We start from the raw sequence: 21,535 nt of genomic DNA, 5'->3' as shown, positions 1-21,535 counted from the left end.
CCACTGAGCCAAACCAGCTAGGGATAAAAAAATTTTTTTAATAACATTGGCAGTATGCCCTTTCTTCTGAGGGGCCTGATGTGACATTTAGAATCCATTAGTCCCACTTTCTCTTTTGTTCTTACCTTAGTGACCTCAGGTTTAGGTATGTTGGGAAAAGTCAATGATTTTCATTGACTGGGTTTTTTTTAAACCCACTCCCTCTACTGGGCATTTTTACTATTTTTCTTGCATTTTCCCACTGGCCAAGATTGTTTGGCTCAACATGATATACAGAAAAGGATACAAATCATTTAAGTCTGATACACAACACTTTTAAACATCACTGACTGAAAAAACAAGTTTTAGTATTTAAAAGTGTTGTCTTTGCCTGGCCAGAGTGGCTCAGTGGTTGAGCGTTGACTTAGGAACCAGGAGGTTACAGTTTGATTCCCAGTAAGAGCACATACCCGATTACGGGCTCAATCCCCAGTGTGGGGTGTGTAGGAGGCAGCCAATCAATGATTCGCTCTCATCATTGATGTTTCTATCTCTCTCTCCCTCTCCCTTCTCCTCTGAAATCAATAAAAATATATTTTTTAAAAAGTGCTATCTTTTCTTTTCATAAACATTTATTGAGCCTCTACCAGCAATCATCCTGTGCTAGGTGCAGGGAATATAGCAGTATCAAAACAAAGTCCTTGATTTCCTAGAGTGTAGTCTGGGTGTCTGTAGGGGTGGGAAACAGTGAACACAATAAATATATGTGAGGTAGTAATGATTACTAAGAAAGATATAGGTAGGGTAAGGTGACCCAGAGTAGTAAAGGGTCAGAAGTGGCAGTTATTTTAAATAAAGTGACATGTGAGCAGAGACTTGAAGTGAGAAAAGGAGGTGTGAGGGTGTTTGGGGACAGCTTGTTTCTGGTGGTGGAAAGGATAAGTTGGTTACTGTGGCAGGAGCAGAATGGTGAAGAGGACAATGACAGCAGGCAGCCCACACTGGCAGGACCTTGTAGGCCAGAGTAGGAACTTTGGATTTTATTGAGAGAAATAGGAAGTAGCCATTAGAGAATTCTGAGTGGAGATGTGGCAAGACCTAGATTTTTAAAAGGACCACGGTGACTTCTGTGTGGAGAAAAGATTACCTGGGAGCAAGGGTGGGAGCAGGAGACCAGCGAGGAGGCTGCTGGGGAAATCTCGCCAAGGAGTTCTAGTGGACCCAATTAGGAGAGAAGTGGTGGAGTATGGAGTGGCTGAATTCAGTTAGAGATGCTAGGACTTGCTGACGTGTGAAAGAAAATTCAAGGATGACTCCAGGGTCTTTGGGTTGACCAATTTAAAATGAACATGCTACTTATGAAGAGCAGGTTTGGGGGTGGAAATAGGGAATTTGTTATTAGGCATGTTAAGTTTGAGATGCCCATTAGACATCCAGGGGAAGATGCCAAATGAACAACGGAGTAGACAAGACTGGAGGCTAAAGGTGTCTGGGCTGGAGACAGAAAGCCAGACTGAATGAGCGCTCCTATGGAGAGTGCGCAGGAAAAAGAGATCCAGAGAGGAGCCAGGTGCATGCAAGAGGACAGACAATAGGATGAGAGGAACCAGCAAAGGACCTGAGGGGGAGCAACCTGTAGGGGAGGGAAGAACCCAGAAGCCAAAGACGAGGATGTGGTCCATAGGCCAAGTGCTACCAACAGGCTACATATGCCAAGGACTGCCGGCAATGAGGTCGCTGGTGACTTTGACAAGAGGTCAAGGTTTTCTTTTTAGGGTGGGCGTGGGGGACGCACCTGAATGTAGTGTCTTTGGGAGAAAATGGGCAGAGAAGAAGCAGAGAGAATGCAAGTTAACTGTTTCACTGAGTCTCGCCACAAACTGAAGCAGAGAAAAGGGTGGTAGCTGCAGGGGATGTGGGGCTCAAGGGGGTAGTGTTTTTGTTTTAAGATGGGAGATATTGCAGCATATTTGGGTGCTGATGAGAATAAAATAAACCTGCAGAGAGGGGAAACTGATAATGTAGGAAAAGAGCCGATATCGTGTATTAATGATTGCAAAATTTCTGGATTGTTGAGGAGAGGCAAAATAAACATTTCACAAGAAAAATGGATAACTGTGGGACTTTCCAGCTGGCTCACCTGTGGGCATGGGCTCACTTGGGGACTCCCCTGTGGCCTTGTCATCACCGTCATTCTCACACAAGGCAACGGTTCTTCCTTTCCATTCACTTTTAGGAAGCAGTTCCACAACCACCATGTCTCCATGAATCGAGCGGTTTCGAGCCTTCATCCCGTGGATGAGGATGTCACTAACTAAACCTGTGTTTGGGACAGCACAGAGAAACCCCATAAAGTCAAGGGGGGTGCCACACCAGTGAGGCACTTCGAACATAATATATCTGAGGTCTACTCAGCTTTCCTACAAAGAAAAGCCTCCTTCTTTAAAAAAATAGGTCAAGCTTCTTCATTTTGTTCCACAGGCTAGGAATGAGGAAACACAGCCGCCATGTCATTCTCTATAATGTGCTTTCATAAAGGATCACCTTCAATCGTCCTTTAAAGTAGGTAACAGTTCCCTACATGAGACCATGTAAGCCTACATTGGGATTCTGTCACACACCTGCAGGGGCCACGCAGCCAGGGCGAGGCCAGCAGGCTCATGAACTATGGATACTGCAGCACTGACGGTGGGGGGTGGGTGGGAGGGGGGGTGGATTCTGACGAGCAAAAGCCCCGAGAAAGCCATTGCGACTCATTCTCCTTCAGCCCAGCCATGCTCCCTGACTGTCAGGGTTTTCTGCACCTTGTCATTGTAGAAGTAGGAAGTACACGCCATCATTCAACTTATTTACATGTTTTCTTCATTTTATACTTTTTAGTGATTCCAATGAGGTAATATAGCACATTGAGGCAGTTCCGGGCAATGTCTTAAAATCATGGTCAGACTGCCTTAGTGGCAGTCTCAGCCCCCCACTCAGCAAGTGTTGATCTTGGGCAAGTTACTGTGCTTCCCTAGAATTTAGTTTCCTCACGTGTAGCCTTGTGTATCCTCATGTAGAAAAGGTGGAAAACAATAATACCTATGTTAAGTGTTCAGAAAAGTACCTAGACCAGTGATGGCGAACCTTTTGAGCTCGGCGTGTCAGCATTTTGAAAAACCCTAACTTAAATCTGGTGCCGTGTCACATATAGAAATTTTTTGATCTTTGCAACCATAGTAAAACAAAGATTTACATTTTTGATATTTATTTTATATATTTAAATGCCATTTAACAAAGAAAAATCAACCAAAAAAATGAGTTCGCGTGTCACCTCTGACACGCGTGTCATAGGTTCGCCATCACTGACCTAGTATATAGTAACCACCCAATAAAATATTAGCTATTATAATTTTTAAAGTTGCTGACAATAAATTCAGAAATCATCAACAAAAAGTTAGAGAAGAAAAAAAATCAACTCATGATCCCACACGCACAGTGTACATGGGGATAGCTGACATGGCATATATGATGTGACAACTTCAACTTTACTTTCTTCATTGGGTAATATCAGAATGAAAAGCTAGTATGGAGATTTATATAAGGTTTATACTGAACCTGAATCTTTACTGCTGGCTCCTTGAAGTCGCACAAAAGCTTCTATTTGTGCTCTGTGTTTGTTGACGTTCAGAATTCCCTGAAATCATAATAAAAATCAATGTGGAAATTTTTTTCCTGCCTGTTTTACCTCCAAAAGATAAAAATGTAAATTTAAAAAACCTATATAAAAATATCCCCATAATACTCTTATAAGGTCTGTGATCCCCTTGTTTAGGACTAATATTCATCACCTCAGGTTTCTTTCTCCAGAAAATACACCATCATTTTGAATTATTCTTAGCTATACCAAGTGTTGAAAGTGCCAGGATCTATCTTACCTAAGCGATGAGTGGTCTTTAAAAACCTTCGTTCTCAAAGTACTCTCCCAAGAATGTTCTGAAATTTACTCCCAAGTTGGAAGAATTAGTCCTTCTAGGTATAGTAATTTAAAATGCCCACACTTAAGGGAAGGAATTCAGTGTTGTATTCTCAAATTTCTGCCTGCATAGAAGTAATCTGAGTAGTTTGTTAAAAATGTAAAATCCAAGACAGAACAATTCTGTATCTTGATTGTGGAGGTAGATACACAAATCTAACCATGTAATAAAACTGCATAGAAACACACACACACACACACACACACACACACACACACACACACGAGTACATGCAAAACTTAAAATCTGAATAATTTTATCTGCTTTATTCTCAAGACCCTGACAGCATACGGGTTCTAGGTTCTGGGGGGGTCATAAAGGGCCTTTGAAAGGGGCGAAAAAATGACAAAGGAGTGAAGAAGCCAAATTTCACAAATTTTACAATTTTGCCAAACCTCCAGACCTTGATTCAAAAATACATTCTCTTTCCCAGTGATAGAAGGCATGTACAAGGTTACTCGTGTGATGCTCAATATGTAATCCAATTAAGAACACGATAGAGCAGTTCCAACCAGACAGCCATGTCTACAGGAAGAATGACTCCCAAAGCACCTTAAACATCGCTGGCCTGGGCTTGCTCATACCCACCCATCTTGTTTACAGCCTTTGACATTAGACACCTCTGACAGGAGACAAGAAGAGAACATACTGGCCGGTCCTGATGCGCACTCTTCATTACCACCTCACCTGGATATAGCGTCCGGACTTAATGCCAGCTTCTAACACTTCCAGGGGAAGATGTTCAGGGTACTCCTTCCTGTGGCTCTCCTGACTCTCATTCTCTCTTTCCCGCCGAGACTGAAGGATAGAGTCACAAAGCTCGTGGGCGGCTTTTAAATCAGGCCAAAAATTGTCCAGGTAATTCTGCATTCAATGGAGGCACAAGAGAAACATGGTCAGAAGAGAATAACTCTTCATTATAGTAGTATTATAAAACAATCCCAAACAGGAACAGCCAGCATGCAGTTTTGAAGATGTGTCAAATGAGCATTACCTTCCTAAACCTCATGCTACCAGTTCACTTCCTGCCATCTCATTAACCCCTGAAGCCTTGCCAATGAACCCCAGGGAGGCTGTTCCTCCATGGAACCCTTCCACCTCTCTGATTACTCTGAACTTTCAAATCTCCTTCTCTCTCTCTCCACAGACAGGCATATACACACAAACAGTCTGCCTGGCATGTCATTGCTGCAGATAATGGCCTATAATGAAAGGACAGAAAAAGCTCCTATCTTTTTTTTTTTAATACCCTGAAATGTTTGAATTTATAAGAAACTTAAGTACATAAAAATGGCAAGAAGTAAAGTGTATAAGAAAATGTCTTCCTTCCCTCAATCCACTGGCCATGTCAAATGAGCAGAGAGCGGGGAAAGTCAAGTGAGCAAAGTACTGGTATTCTTTGGTGTTAGGCTTTCCCCCACTTCATAAGCTCCCAGAAGACTGAGCCTTCTTCTCAGACTGTCCACAGATGTAGTAACACTCTCATGTAAATGATACTCGAAGATGCTATTTGTGTGATGACCTTGTATGAACATAACCTTGAAGCAAGTGGCCAGAGTCCCCACCGATATTACTGAATACCATTGAACATCTTGGCGTAGTTCTTTCAGAAAGGCCCTGGACAAAACCCCAAGGCGATCACACACAAGAGGACGGTGTGGTGGGTGAGGCTGGCTGTGTTACTTCTACTCTGTGTGTCCAGGGAACACTCCCTCAAATGGATGACTCTCACTAAACAAAATCAAATTTAGATAGGATTTTTAATTCAACTTTAAAAAAATATTTATTGATTTCAGAGAAGAAGGGAGAGGGAGAGAAAGACAGAAACATCAATGATGAGAGAGAATCATTGATTGGCTGCCTCTTGCAGGCCCAACACTGGGGATCGATCCAGCAATCCAGGCATGTGCCCTGGCTGGGAATCAAATCTCTTGGATTATAGGGTAATGCTCAACCACTGAGCAACACCGGCTGGGTATTAATTCAACTTTAAGTCTAAGGTAGGACCTAGCATTCTCTTTCTGTACTTAAAAAGAAAATAAATGATCCTTGTTAACTCTAGCTTTTCTCCCACTAATTTCAGGGTCCTGTTCAAATGACTCCCTTTCTTACCCTAGTCCTCCCAGAAGTTGTCTGTGCTAACATTGGTACCCCAATTCTGTGGTCATTTATCATTTATTAGCACCAAGAATTAGTCTCTGCTCAAAAAAAGCAACGGTTGCACACCATGAGTATGAGCCTCAGACACCAAAGGTTTGGTAAAAGCTGGGTTTGATTCTTCCTAAGGAGAATAGGAAATGTTTACTTAGGATTAGTGGCAGTTGCTCTTGTGGTGCAGCTGGGTAAGGTGGAAAACATAATTCAGAAAATTGTGTGAGGGGGGTCAGGAAAGACACCAGAAGTTACAGGAGCCTTGGTAAAAGTTGTCTGCTTAAGTGTGTGTGTGTTTAAATTTATGCATTTTTATTTAACAAATAACTTCAGTAAACAGCACTGTAAAGTGAACTGTTAAAATTAAAAGGCATTTAAAACAAGAATGTGAGTAGTATGAAACAAAATGGGCAACTCAGTGAGAAGTGAATATACAGTGGTCTGTTTTAGTGCTAATTGAAAATAAGGCTTGCTTAAGTGATAGCTGTTGCATAAGCCACAGTACAACTTTAACAAGTTCATTGACAAAGCAAATTTATAGCGAAAACATCAAGGAAAAAGTACTGATCAAAAAGTGCCTGGTCAGTCTGGCTCAGTGGTTGAGTGTCAACCTATGAATCAGGAGGACATGGTTGACTTCTGGTCAGGGCACGTGCCCAGGTGCCCGAGTGCCTGGGTTGTGGGCTCGATCCCCAGTAGGGGGCATTCAGAAGGCATCCCATCAGTGATTCTCTCTCATCATTGATGCTTCTGTCTTTCTCTTCCTATCCCTTCCTCTCTGAAATCAATAAAAATATATCTACACTAATAAAAGAGAAATATGTAAATTGGTCGTCACTCTGCTATGCCCACTAGCCAATCAGGATGAGCATGCAAATCAACCCAACAAATATGGCGGGTTAATTTGCATACACAGGCACGGAGCGAAGACTGAAGGCTCCGGCCTGAGCGAAGACTGAAGACGACTGAAGACTGAAGACTGAAGAGGCTTGGCTTCTCTGCTGCGGCCGGAGCAGAGAAGCCAAGCCTCGTTGCAGCCGGAGCAGAGAAGCCTAGCCTCGAGGCTTGGCTTCTCCACTGTGGCCAGACCAAAGGCCTGGGTCCCGGGTGCCGGAGGAAAACCGGTGCCGGCAGCCAGGGGAAGGAAGGTCTATTGCGCGAATCTTCATGCAATGGGCCTCTAGTTTAAAAATAAAAGTCTTACTCCTAAATTGCAAAAAAAACCCCACACATAAATCTAAACTAAATTGCAACTAACTACATTACATGATTAGAAGTGATTTTAAAAAAAGCACCAGGCTTTAAACAAAATAAAATGAATAAGAAAATAAATTCATCCAAAGGTCTCCAATTCAGCAAATACTATATAAATTAAGGACTTTATGTAAATCAAGAAATTTATTTTGCAGAAAAATTTCCAGTACTTTTATCCAAGGTTTGAATTTATAAAGAGAAGGCATAAAAGTTACCAAGATTAACTTTTACTACTATAAACCACCTATTCCAGAGGGTTTATTGCCTTAGCTCTTCCCCATCTAACTTCAAGTCCCCACAGAAAATTCTGGGCTTCCTTCGCACATGATCTTCACAGTATCTCCTTTCTCTTGTTATCATTCACTTCTATGAAGCCCTCGGTCACAGAGGAGTTTGCTTAGGAGATGCTATACAAAATAAAACTGTACTATACCACTGAACTACAAAGAAAAGTAATTTTCACAAAAAGTAGAAAAATGTAATTTTAGTCAACTGTCCTCTGCAGGAACAAGACATGATGTATTGCAACAGAAAAAATAAGTGACACTGCCATTAATATCCAGTGCCCTGGAATTCACTGGCACGCCAGAACACTTTTTATAGTGGGGCCAAGAGAATTCTATTGGCAAATCTTTAGCAATACACACACCTTGAAACACTTATAGAATCTACAATTTGAAATCCAACTAGACTTTCTGTAAACTGACAGGGGTAATGGAGGGCCTCATTCTAGTCTCTCAATCAAAAAAAGATATCAACCATTGGAACTTGATTGACCAACTGGGCAGACAGAAGAGACATGTAATCGACAGAGAGATTAATACTCATCCTACTGTCCCAAAGGGTACCTACGAAAGAGGAGAACTGTGTTGCTAAGACAGCCCAAGAACCTGTCACCGAGAATGCTGCTCCTTCTTGTGATCTGTACACCAAACTGACCCAACAGCCCTCACATAAACAATATCATGTCTCACCCCTTCCTTTATTCTCTCAACCCCATGCATATTCATAAGTGGGGAAGAGTGAAGAAACCAGACTGGCCTTTAAAATTGTGTTTTATGTGTATTCAGAGGAATTATTTGGGAGGCAGTAAAGCATGATAGTTAAGAGCTCTGGAATAAGGACTGCCTGGGTTCTAATCCCAGTTCTACCACTTTCTACTCATGTGACCTTGGGTAAGTTGCTTAGCCTTTCTGTGCTTTAGTTTTCTTCCTCACCAATAAAATGGGGATGATAACACATACCTCACTGGGTTGTTGCCAGAATTAAATGAAATAATACACTTAGAACAGTGTGTGGCATAGATATGTCGGCTATTGCTAGTTGGTGGAACTATGTAAAATCGCCATTTTGTAGGTCAAAACAACAGAACAGGGGCAATTTTATAAGATTCAACCTATCATCATCATCATCATCATCATCATCACTAATATTGTTATTGCTGAAACTACATGAGTTTCTGTCAACAGGGGCTTGTTGGACTGAGGTCTCGGATGCTGTAGGCCTTACAGTCACAGGTGGTTTGCCCAGATTTGCAAAAGTCAAGATTAATTAGCTGGGGAGTAATGAAGATATGGAACTTCTTCAAGTTTTCCTTCATTCTTTATTTTCCCTTTCCTATATTGCCAAAGGGATCTAAAGCGCTCTGGAACTACTTAGGAAATGAACACACACACACACACACACACACACACACACACACACACACACACACACACACCCCAGCTGGAAATACCTTGAAAGAAATCACAAACACTCCTTCCGTTTCACTTCCATACTGTGGAACTGCCTCTTCATCTTCTGTCACCATAATGATGGGCATCCTGTCCTGGCAGTGGTGATAGTACCAAACGGCTGCATTGTATATGCTCCTAGAAAAGCAAAGGGCAGGTGAGCCCTCAAGGCAGACAAACACCAGCTCTTACTCAGAATTTTATATCTTACTTTTGATCTGCTATCCTTTGGTTTATACAGCAAACTATCCACTCAACAAATACTTCCTGAACACCATTATAAATACACCCCAGGTTGGGTACTCTGGGGGACACAAAGATGAATCAAAAAGTGTTTGACATCTCTTCTCCCCTACGACATCCAGCCACCACTCCAATCTCTTTCATTTCTTCATATGGCCTAAAAACTATGAGGTTCTGCCATCTGTTAACACTTTTTAATTAGAGGGTTGAGTGACACAGCACCACATGGATGACAAGCTATGTGAGGCTTAAACGATAAAACAAGCTCTGGCTGGGTGGCTCAGTTGCTTGGAGCGTCCTCCCATACACCAAAAGGTTGCGGGTTTGATTCCGGATCAGGACACATACCTCGGTTGCAGGTTTGATTTGGGTCAGGGCGCATATGGGCGGCAACGGATGGATGTTTCTCTCTCCCTCTTCCCTTCTCTCTAAAAATAAATGAAAAAGCATATCCTAAAAAGCTAAAGGGGGCACTAACTCAAAGCCCTAGCCTCTGACCTTCGAGGTAACTTCTTAGGCACACGCTACTCAGTTTCTCAGAGGATCCCAGCAGGACTGAGCCTCGGTCTCCCACAGCATTAACACATCCTTTCCTGCGTTCCCTCCTTCTCTGTCTCACTCTCCCTACTTCCTCAGTCCTGCTTATGGGAATTACCTCAGAAGTAAACAACTCACACCAAGTCCTTGCTTCAGGCTCTGCTTTTAGGTGGATCTAAACTATGACACGGCTCTTCCTAAAACAGATCTACTGGAATTAATCTGCCAGTTTCAGCTTAATAAGACTAGCTGGGATAACAGAGCTATGCCAGAAAAACTGAGATCTTAGCTTAAGAGTAGGACTCCCCATCTTCCCACACACAAGCATTAAAGTGATGATGTTTGGATCACTGGAATGACCCTGCTAGCTATTAGGGTCTGGGGCAAACTTACTCTGGGTATAACCTTCCTAATTGTAACTTCTAAAATAGATCAATTAGGTATTCAATTGACATATCTAAAATATTGACATGGTAAGCAGTTCAACATTAATCATGGTTCCAGAATAATTGTTGATTTTAGCATAATACTTAGATTAATGCCCAAATAGCCAATGATAAATAAATTACAGAAGATCATATGAACACTCACAGCAATTCAGTGCCATACCTGGTCTGCCACTTTTCCATGGATTCTCCTCTTTCCCGAGGGAGATAGCAGTATTGCTGGAATTCATTAGCAAAGAGAACGCAATCATGACGCGCATCCTTCAGGAGGTTTCGCAATTTATTATACTGTCTGTGACACAGAGGAGAAAAATAAATCTAACATAGCAGGTACTCATCTACTGCCAGCTCTTGCTAAGGATCAAAAAAGATGAGGCAGTTTAGAGAAAAAGATGGATCATTTAAAACCTGAGAATCATTTATTTAATATTGGCCTTAGTGTGCACAGTATCATTGGGTTGCTCTTTCTCAATTTTTGTCTGCTAGAATGTGCCTGGGCAGGGCCTCATTAATTAGTTTGTGGATCAATCCAGCCCCTCTAGACCTCTTCCTCATTCTGGGACTTCTGGCCATTTATTATGTAATTATACGACGCTGCCCCACAGAGCCCCCACTTCAAAGGCTCACAGAGGACACAGAGGCCAGCGGACTTTCGCACTTTACTTTTGTACCTCACTTTGTTCTCTAAATGGCATTAGGCATTAGTGCCTTTTACTTTTTGCTGGCAGCCCTAGAAAACTAAGTGTGGGGATTTATCTGTAAATTTTATTTATGCAGCCACGTCATTTACATGAGTGAGGCCAGCTTCACCTGTCAGAGAACTAACAGAGAGTTTTAAGGTTTCCCATCAGGAGAGCCTTCCAATGTTAGTCCAAGTCACAAATCAAATATGAGGTCTTCTATGGGTCAATTTCTGAGAAGGTGCTTTTCAATAGTCTGGGTAACGTGGACTACAGAATATTTAGTTATTTCTCAGGAAGACAATGTTTATTTAAAAAGAGATTGATATTAAACAAGATATTAAATTAACATAAAAATTATCCAAGGTCGCTGACTTATTATTATTTAGTATAATAAAATTTGTGCCCTTCCATTCCCACCACCAGGTTGCCACCATGGGTTTTTAAGAAATTAGTCTTGTCATGAAAGCAAAGGCAGAACTCTCCAAATAAATGCTAACCACCATTATCTGCGTGGCCTCAACATTTCATTAGAAAACAAGAAACACTGATTTTCTTTTCTTAGTAAATCTAAAACTGAGGCAACATAAAAAACATTATTTGAATCATCAAATAATACAACTTATAATTCCCTAATAAACACAGGGATTGATTTTCACTTCTGTGGATGGCAGCTTTCCTTAACAGATCCCACTGTGCAGAAAAAGCTGCCCCACCCCAAAATGCCTAGAACCCACTAAATCGCTAATTTTCCCACGTTCACAGATACACTGAAAATCATTTTTAAAACCTCTTAGATTATGCACAGAAGAGTCTACACCACCTGTCAACAGTGATCATCCCTGCAGACCGGTGAGGCCAAGACTTACTTTCTGCTTTACACATTTCTGCCATGCATGAATTTTTTCAAATCAGCATTTATTTGTTAAGCAATAAGAAATACTTTAGAAGAGGCTTCATAAACATCTACAATTTATTATTTCAGAGGAAACACCAAAAACATACTGCCCATTTTTCCTGATCATATCCTCCATAGTTTGTGTTCCCTCTATCTACTGTCACATTTTATACACTCCCAATAAAGCACCTGAACTTAGTGTAATTATTTGTTTACAAATCATCCCCCTTATTCAACATCCTTCATCCAGCAAATTTTTGCTGCACTCTTCCATGTGCCAGGTCTTTTGCTCCACTGCATGCCCTCAGGAGCCGCCACCCAGACATCTCACTGCTGTCCTTTGTCTGAAGCAGTCCTGCTCATGGTGAGCACAACAGAACCACCCCTTCCTCAAAAAAAAAATAAATAAATAAATAAAATGAAATAAAATAAAAATAAAAATGAGAAATATCAAAAGACCCAGCAATCCCACTTCTGGGTCGAGACCCCGAAGAATTGAAAGCAGGGTCTCAAAAGATATTAGTACACCGCTGTTCAGAGCAGCATTACTCACAATAGCCAAAAACTGGAAGCAACCTAAGTGTCCTTTGACAGGTAAATGGAAAAACCAGAAGGTGCTATATATATGTATGTACCATGGGATATCATTCAACCTTAAAAAGGAAGTTCTGGTACATGCTATAACATGGATGAAGCTTGAAGACATGATGCCGAGTGAAATAAGCCTGGCACAAAAGTGCTGTATGACTCTGCTTATATGAATTTCCTTGAGTAGTCAACTTACAGACAGGAAGTAGAATGGTGGTTGCCAGGGGATGGGGAAGGGAAGAGTGGGAAGTTAGTGATTAATGGGGGTAGAGTTTCAGTCTGGGAAGATGAAATAAGTTCTGGAGATTGGTTGATAACAGGAATGCACTCAATGTCACTGAACTGTACACTTTTAAATGGCAAATGTTATGTTATATATATTTTACCACAATTTTTAAAAATAGCTATACTAATTGGTAAAACAAAATAAAACAAAAAACAGAACCTCCCATTTTATTGGGTAAGTGCCATGAAAGGCAAAGTTCGGGGTGTGACAAAAACATGAGAGGGATGGGGAAGGCATCTGGGAGGAGGCAACACTTGAGTCCTGAAGGATGAATGGAAGTTAGCCAGACAAAGGGCCCAAGGGAGGGGGGAGAGTACAGATGCTCAAGACAGCAGACAGTCTGGTTCATCTTTGTATCTTCAGTGCTTAATCCAAAATAGGTGCTCAATAAACGTTTTCCAAACGAATCAATGAATTCACAACTCTTTGTGACAACAGTGATCCAATACAGGATATTCCTCAGAAGAAACTGACATTCTCAGAACCCAGTTACTCTTTTGCTAGGCTTCCTACACAACACAGCATTTGTTATGCCACTGCATTTTTGACCCAGGTATTCTCAAACCCTGTCCTTCCCAAATACTGATGTTCTTGTTCTACAAGCCAGATCCAGGGGGTTTAGCACCAAATGAGAAGAAAGATAATTCTTCCTAATGTTTAGAAAATTACATAACTTAAAAAAGAATTTTCTCAATTTTAAGTTTCAACCCCTTATATTTTCCTTAGATTTTTAGTGTGCTTCCATTTGTCAACCACCTATCAGCTGCATAAAACAAATAAACCAATGGCACAAGACTATTAACGGGGAAAGCAGGAGAGAAACAGGGAATCACTCTGAGTGTGACATCTGGATGTTCTTGTAGGCACGGGGGCTTATGGTTATAATTTAATAGTGCACACATACAATACAGTCATTTTTTTTGCTAGTCAGGGTTGGCGGTGCATATTATACTAGTAGAATTGAGAAACTTGCATGGAACCAGCAAAGAACATCCATAGTGCCTTGAACAAGTTTGGCCTGAATGATCGGAAAATAATAGTTTTAGACAGTGAAGTACAATTACATTATCTTAAGTTTTAAAAATTCCAGTCTTACAGAAAACCCCTAGTTTCCCTGGACTGGCTTCAGTGTTTTCCAAATCTCTATTATCAAAAACATTTCAAACAATTTCTTAGTGGGGCTGAACTTACCTTCTTTAAATTGATTTTTTTTTTTACTATTTTTATTCAAGGTGATCTTACAGATGCAACATCCCTTCATCCCATGCCCCTGCTGACTATACTCTCTGGGGATTAGAAGTGGGTGTCCCACAATCAGTGGGGAAGTGAGTTGTGCATTCAGCATTGTGTTTCTTCAACCAGTTTCCCCAGAACCTTGGTAGGGTCTAGTAGACTTACTTTCAAAGGTCCTTGAGTTTTCTACAAGAATTTTAAGTTTATGTTTCCATTTATGTGGGGAGCCGATATAGGGTTAAGCCTCGGACTGACCTGTTGGCAAAGTCACAAACAGGTCTTCCAAGTCTTAAACAACCCAATCTGAGAGGTGGCTGCTGATTTACATGCGCTGTCATTTAAAAAATAAATATGGGGGAATTTGCCGGAAGCCGGTCCACCCTTGCTGCTTGACACAGTTGCTGCAGGGAAGAAACATCTGTACAGCTTATGTTTCAAGGGACCTGGTGTATATGGCATATGTTTGCTCCCCCTCTAAGTGCTATGTGTTTTAAACAGGACCACCTCTCTGAGAAAGGTTGTTTCCCCAGGTTAGGATTTTTCCCTGGAGTTAGGGATTAACAGGACTAAGGAAGAGAATAAATCAGTGAAACCCCCTAGTGTTACAGAAATACCATGTACTACTTATGAAGAACTTGGACTAAGACTGTTGGCAATAAATTTGGGACTTGTTGGGCCCACATCCCCAGGGGTCTGCCCACCAGGGAAAGCACCAAAGCCTATACCCCTGGAGATCCACCGACACAGGGCAGTCCCAGGGAAGGCAAGCAGCGAGGCGGGAAGGACATAACCTTTACTGGGTAGGATAATCTCCTTCAGTCACTTCCTGTAGCCTATCAGTAGAGCAGTGACCTTGGAATAGCCCTTGTAATGGAACACAGAGATTAACCTAGACAAGATTAAAATCAACAGAACTAGATAGAGACAGGATTTTTGGCAAAGGTCAGATAAGAAACAAGGAACTGTAAAACGTTACCCAAAACATACCATGATGTGATTATAGAGGGACACTTATAGGATCAAATGGTATAAATACAGATGTTAACAGGACAAAAAAAAATAAGAAAATCGCTATGCTGATCAACTGAATGCTGTCTCCATGTCATTCCTTCATCGCCGACTCCGTCCACACCTTTGGGAACACCTGGACCTGCTGGGGCTGGACCCCAACACATTTATATTAGGTGATACTCTTAAAACATTTCTAACAGAGTATCTTTTGGACCAGCTGGATGACTGCCTTCTAACTGCAGTACCCTTTCGGTCAGTGCCTGCCCTTCTGGCAGCCTCAGACACTTCAAACTCAAGACCTTTCTTTGCCCTCCCCTTTAGACCTCGTTGGGTGCATCCTCTCTCCATCCACTTACATAAGCCAGAAAGCTTAGTGTTATCCTTGACACCACCTTCTTCCTCACCTCACTTATCTAAATTCATACTAAGTTCTACAGATTTTTTAAAAAAGTAACAGCTTTATTGAGATATAATTCACATACCATAAAATTCACCCTTTAAAATGTACATTTCAATGGTTTTTAGTATAGTCACTGACTTATGTAATCATGCCCACAATCTAATTCCAGAACATTTCATCACCTTCAAAAGAAAAATACCCATTAAGCAGTCATTCTCCATTTCCCCTGACCCCCAGCCCCTGGCAACCTAACTAATCTACTTTCTGTTTCTTGGATTTACCTATTCTGACATTTTATATAAGTAGAATCATACACTATATAATTTTTCTGTGTGGTTAGTTTCTTTCACTTAGAATAATATTTTCATGGTTCATCTAGTTGTGACATGTATCAGTTCTTCATCCCTTTTTATGGCTGACTAATATTTCTTTGCACGAATAAACCACATTTTATGAAACCATTCAGCAATTGATAGACATTTGGGTTTTTCCATTTTTTTGGCTAATATAAATAAATAGAGCTGCTATGAACATTCATGTACAAGTTTTTGCGTGGACATGTTTTCAATTCTCTTGGTCACATACTTAGGAAGTTCTATAGATTTTACCTACTAAATAGCTATTTGAAATGTCTATTTCTCTCCATCTCTAAGCTATCAACATCTCTCGTCTGAACTAAAGCAACAGCCTCCTGTCTTCTGCCTGCCTTTTCTCCACTGGCCCAGGCATCTTTTTAAAACAGCAGTCTAAGTATGCCCTGCTTAAGACCCTTCACTGACATCCCTGAGGCCCCGAGGTCTACCATCCAATCCAGGGCCTTCTTTATGTTCCTTGAGCAGCATTCCCTTCCCTATGACCTTGCACAGCAGTTTCCTCACCTGGGAAGCTTTTCTCTGGTTTATACCCACTCATCCCTCAGAGCTCAGTAGAGGCACCGCCCTCAGGAAAGCCTTTCCTGTCTCCCTGATGACTTCCGGCTCTCCTGGAGCCCTGTACCTGGCCTTCAGTGCACCTGTCACAGCTGCAGTTCTCCATCTGTTTACCTGATACTGCCTGCTCCCCTCAAGACCATATCCACTTTTGTTCACTACTGTGTCCTCAGTGCTGGCAGTTTCTGGAACCTATAGTCTTTCAATAAAGATTTGTTGAATAAAAAAACAAACACCTGTGAATGAATGTGGTCAACAAGACAGCCTTACAGAGTTATCAAGAAACCCCTCATTACATAATCATTTGAGGATTGTTAGATGGCACAATGTGTGATTATCCTGAACAATCAAAACCTTAACTTTTCATACTGTTTTATATAATATACTAATGAGACCAGGCCATTTTTCTGCATCAATATTATTTAAATAAAAAACCCCCAAAGTCATATTAAATACAGGAGCAGATTAGAGTTATGTCTCTCTCCAACTCTGGTAATTTCACTTCAGTAAATTAATGTCATCTGTCACATTAAATTAATGTTCATTTGCAGTTTTCTGATTTTACAGTTTTGTTTATTGAATTTGAAGGTTTGATTTTTTTGTTTTGTTTTGTTAATCCTCGCCCTAGCATATTTTTCCATTGATTTTTAGGGAGAGTGGAAGAGAGAGGGAAAGACAGAGAGAAACACATCAATTGGTTGCCTCCTGCACGAGCCGACCAGGGAGGGCCTGGGCCAGGGAGGCGCCTGCGACCAAGGTATGTGCTCTAGACCAGAATCAAACCCAGGACCCTTTGGTCCACAGGCAGATGCTCTATCCACTGAGCCAAACTGGCTAGGGCTCTATTTGGTCTTAGTGTTGTATTAAGTACTTAAGCATGAGGACTTACACCTAGATTTATGTTTAAAGATATTTAAATAGTAATACAACAAAATAATTTAAATTAACACTGTGTGTCCATGAGAAATGTTTTCTTTTAGAAACAAAGTCAGTGATATTACTCCTGTTGAGTAACACTGATGTATTGAATGGGGATAGATCATGTTGGCCTCTTAGATCCTCTTCGACTATAATAGTCCATGATCCCTATCTTATGATATATATCGAGGAACTAGGCAATAACTATTGAGACTCTAAAGCTATACAGAAGAAATCAGAAAGGGGGGTCAAAAGGAGAAAGCAAGGCATCCTTAAACTAGACACTAGACCAGAGCAGTGTGTCCCAGCAATTGGTTTTATTTTATTTTTTGTTAATCCTCACTCGAGGATATTTTCCATTGATTTTTTTTTTAATAGAGTAGAAGGGAGGGGGAGAGACAGAGAGAGAACACATTGACTGGTTGCCTCCCGCATGCACCCCCTGGGCTCGGGATCATGCCTGCAACTGAGGTACCTGCTCTTGACTGGAATCCACCCAGGACTCTTCAGTCTGCAGGCTGACACTCTAGCTGTTAGGTTTGATGGAGCAATTGAGTTGATACCCTTCCCCCAGGAACTGGCTTTTCAGGTCATTTCACCATGGACATTCTCTTTGCTGAGACCACTTTACACTTGCAGTGACCACATGCCATTCTCTCCCCTCCGGGTATGCATAAAGAAGTCTCTGCCCAGAAAAATCCCGCCAAAAGTCCTTTAAAAGCTGCTGACTCCCCTCACTGGGTGCTGGAGCCATCCAGGCTCAGCCACCTGGTGTGCGGATGATCAAATAAATTCGTAATCCCTCACCACTCTGTGCATTCCTCCTTCGTAATCCCTCACCACTCTGGCCTCGTGCATTCCTCCTTCAGAGACCTAACACTAGCCACTGAACCAAACCGGCTCTAGCCAGAGCAGGTATTTTTAACTGACAAAGCTTTCCTAAGCAATACTGTTCCTAAAAGCATATAAAAAATTATTTACTAGCATCTCAAAATTTTCCAAGGAAGAACTGAAAAATAAAACAAAATGTTTCCCAACATTAAATGAAGCAAACACCACAGAGCTTCTGCTAGGCCACATTTGGTTAAATATAAAAAGTCAAATGACTTACACTTTTGTACAATATACTAATGAAACAGGCCATTTTGAACACTTATGAATGCCAGATTAATAAAGCAAACTCCTGGATGTTATCTATTCAACAGCTATCATCAATTCTAAAGTTAGCTTTCAACATATGACACTTTCTAGGGCTTAGGTCATTTAGCTATGTCAATCTGCATACACCAGCTGGTTGCTTAACAGATAAACAAAGCACCAAGTCCCAAACTTGCTGATTCCTTTCCTGCCTCTTTTTTCTCAACATCAATCATGTTCATTATCCCTCCTTTAAGACCAGTCTCTAACCCAGTGATGGCGAACCTTTTGAGCTCGGCGTGTCAGCATTTTGAAAAACCCTAACTTAACTCTGGTGCCGTGTCACATATAGAAATTTTTTGATATTTGCAACCATAGTAAAACAAAGACTTATATTTTTGATATTTATGTTATATATTTAAATTCCATTTAACAAAGAAAAATCAACCAAAAAAATGAGTTTGCGTGTCACCTGACACGCGTGTCATAGGTTCGCCATCACTGCTCTAACCCCTTCAGAGGACTTTGTAGCTTAATCCCCACACCCCATATATACTTCTGCACTTTGTATAGTCCACATTAAATTATCCCACCTGTGTCTAAGGTGTGTCATAATTACCTTCTTGCTTCTTGCATCCGACCCCAACAAGACAATAGGTCTGTTGAGAAAGGAACTAAGACTTTGTACTACTCCAGAAGGCCTGAAACTAGGGGCCCAAAAAGTGCTTACCAAATGGGAAAACCAGGGTGTTATCTTATGGCCTACTTCATAACTCATCTTTTGTTTTCACATTTAGTATATTCATAGACATGGTAAAGCGATGGAAAACCAATAGTTTTTCATCAAGTTAACTACTTTTGAAATGTTCAGGAGAAAAGACATTTAAATCCCAATTCTTTGTTTTTTAATGTCCCAGCAATTGGTTTTAAAAACAATCCTTAATATTAAAAATATTTTAGAAAACAGAAGCTGAAAAGGCTCTGCAGTGTGTTAGCAATCGGAATGATAACAACAAATTGATTTTAGTAGCAGAAATTGAAATACGACACCTAGAGCAGCATTTAAATCTGAATGTGTATAAACATCTATATCTTTCTGTCTGAACAAAATCAACTTCAAGCTCATTTAAAAATATTCTGTCTGAAAAACCTGCACACAATCTAGTTAATGCATATTTTTTGGAACTGAGCATATAATAAGGACAACTTATCATTTTCATATACAAATAAACACAGTTCATCTTTTACGACCAAGATCTGAAGAAACTACAACATTTAAAAAAGAATAAATGCATAGTTTCTGCTTTTTAAATGACTTGGGCTGTTAAGAGTCTGGATATATAGTTTGTAATACTGTATGCTGTTTCCATACAGCATGAGGCTTCAAGTTCAAATCATAAATCTTTTCCCAATGTTAACTGAAACAAAACCAATTTTTGAGCATTTGTTTAAAAGGTACAAGGCAAGCATTTTAGACTGATTTCAATAAAAAAAAAAAATCCTTTGTTTAGCAAATACAATTACTATGGTTGGTAGTTATACTAGTAATCTAAAAATAAAACAAGTTATTTCTGATTTCATTGAATAAATCACTACAAATACGATTTGTATCTACCATAACAGAGTCTAAAATTTAAAAATAAAGTACTTTTCCCCAAGGGAATAAAAAGTAAGCATCTGAAACAATAGATCTACAAATAAGATTAAATAATATGCGTTATCAACAAGAAATAAGCAATAACTGCTATAAAATGTAAACCAAAAGCCAAGAATCTTAAATACCCAATACTGGGGACACTGCAGCTTATTGATCTACAGTCAGATCTTTTGGACAGATGTTGAAGCAGAAATATAAAATAATGTTATTGCATTCCTACCAGCAAAGAGAATACTAAATTAGTTCAAAAAATATTTTCTGACAAAATAATAAATGCATCCCCTCCCCCTGCAACAAAGGATCTTTTCTAAAAAAAGGTGTGTGTGGGGGTGCATCAACGCCATAAATAAATAATGCAAAACAGATACCTCCGGCCTCTTTGATGCTGCACAGCTTGACAAGCTGTTTGCATGAAAATAATTCCCTTTAATTCAGGAAACTCAAGGATCTCGAGGTAATCTTGAACAACTTTCCAATCAGGGATCATGTAATGAGTCACATCACCAGACAAGAGTTTCCCCTCTGAAACATAATTCAAAAGGTAAGAGATTAGACAACACTTGCAAACCTGGTTTATTACTATTTCAATGTCATGGTGCCCTCCTGTGCAAAATAACTTCCAACCTTAACTACGCTGTGAAGTTTTTAAAGGACAAGACAAATGTGCTTTGGTAGAGGCCCAACATTCGGGTAAATTCAGCACCTTCATTTTTCTGAAGCGGTGATAAATAAAAGTTCAGTGTGGTTTACAGTGTTGCCAGTGGAGCAAGGGATAACTGATTTTTTTTTTTTTTTTAAAAAAGGGCACATCTTCAACACAACCTGAATATTTGTGTTAACTCGGGAGAACCTCACATTTAAACGAGGCACTCTAAACATGTACATGTTAGCCATTTGTTTCTGTCCAGCAATTCCAAGTCGGTACTGTCTCCAGTTTGTGAACATGCGCAGACGTCTCCAAGGTCCAGAAAAGATGCTCAGGGCAAGCGAGGGCGGTGGCAGGGTGCCCACCCAGACCGTGTCAGGGAGCTGGGGAGCCAAGCGGTAACCGAAATGTTCACCTCAACCATCAATTCCTAATCAAGCTAAGGATTCCAAATAGTCATTGAAAAGGCCCAGGCCGCTCATCTCCCCGCAGAGGGAAGAGGACCAATAAGTAACCGTCTGCGTCCGATGGGCCAGTGCGGGAAGGTCTAGTGCACTGCGGTCCCCAGTCCAACTTCCCCCCTGACCTTCCCGTTCACCGGGGTGCACATCGCTCACTAACCCCAGGTGAAGAGGGCGCTCTCTCCCCCGGATAAACGCCCGAGGCATCGGTGCTGGGGCCAGAGAACGTGTAGGGAGCGAAGAAAAGAGCCGCAGCAGGGCCCGCGCCCAGGCCACCGGTTCGCGTCCCGCCCATCGCTGAGGGGCCCACAGCTCAGGGCTTCCCGGTTCAC

General features: G+C 41.0%; 1 protein-coding gene across 2 annotated transcripts in view; it reads right to left on the bottom strand.

Moving 5' to 3' along the window:
- Positions 1 to 21,515, bottom strand: part of DIS3L (DIS3 like exosome 3'-5' exoribonuclease) — a 34,089-nt gene extending 12,574 nt beyond the window's left edge. The window contains exons 1-7 of one of the 2 annotated variants that reach the window (XM_005862069.2): positions 21,364 to 21,515; positions 20,465 to 20,618; positions 10,523 to 10,651; positions 9,136 to 9,271; positions 4,683 to 4,859; positions 3,577 to 3,655; positions 2,120 to 2,299 (exon numbers count right to left, since the gene is read on the bottom strand). In XM_005862069.2, coding sequence (XP_005862131.1) covers positions 2,120 to 2,299; positions 3,577 to 3,655; positions 4,683 to 4,859; positions 9,136 to 9,271; positions 10,523 to 10,651; positions 20,465 to 20,583 — 820 coding nt within the window. In that variant the 5' untranslated portion in view covers positions 20,584 to 20,618; positions 21,364 to 21,515. Of the gene's footprint in view, positions 1 to 2,119; positions 2,300 to 3,576; positions 3,656 to 4,682; positions 4,860 to 9,135; positions 9,272 to 10,522; positions 10,652 to 20,464; positions 20,619 to 20,951; positions 21,048 to 21,363 lie in introns of those variants that run through there. The other variant, XM_014536281.1, reaches the window with a different exon arrangement.
- Positions 21,516 to 21,535: the final 20 nt, after the last annotated feature.

Source organism: Myotis brandtii, unplaced genomic scaffold, assembly GCF_000412655.1.
Source record: "Myotis brandtii unplaced genomic scaffold, ASM41265v1 scaffold160, whole genome shotgun sequence".
Taxonomy (NCBI): Eukaryota; Metazoa; Chordata; class Mammalia; order Chiroptera; family Vespertilionidae; genus Myotis; species Myotis brandtii.
Note: the sequence above shows the minus strand (reverse complement) of the source record. Positions and strands in the feature narration are given on the sequence as shown.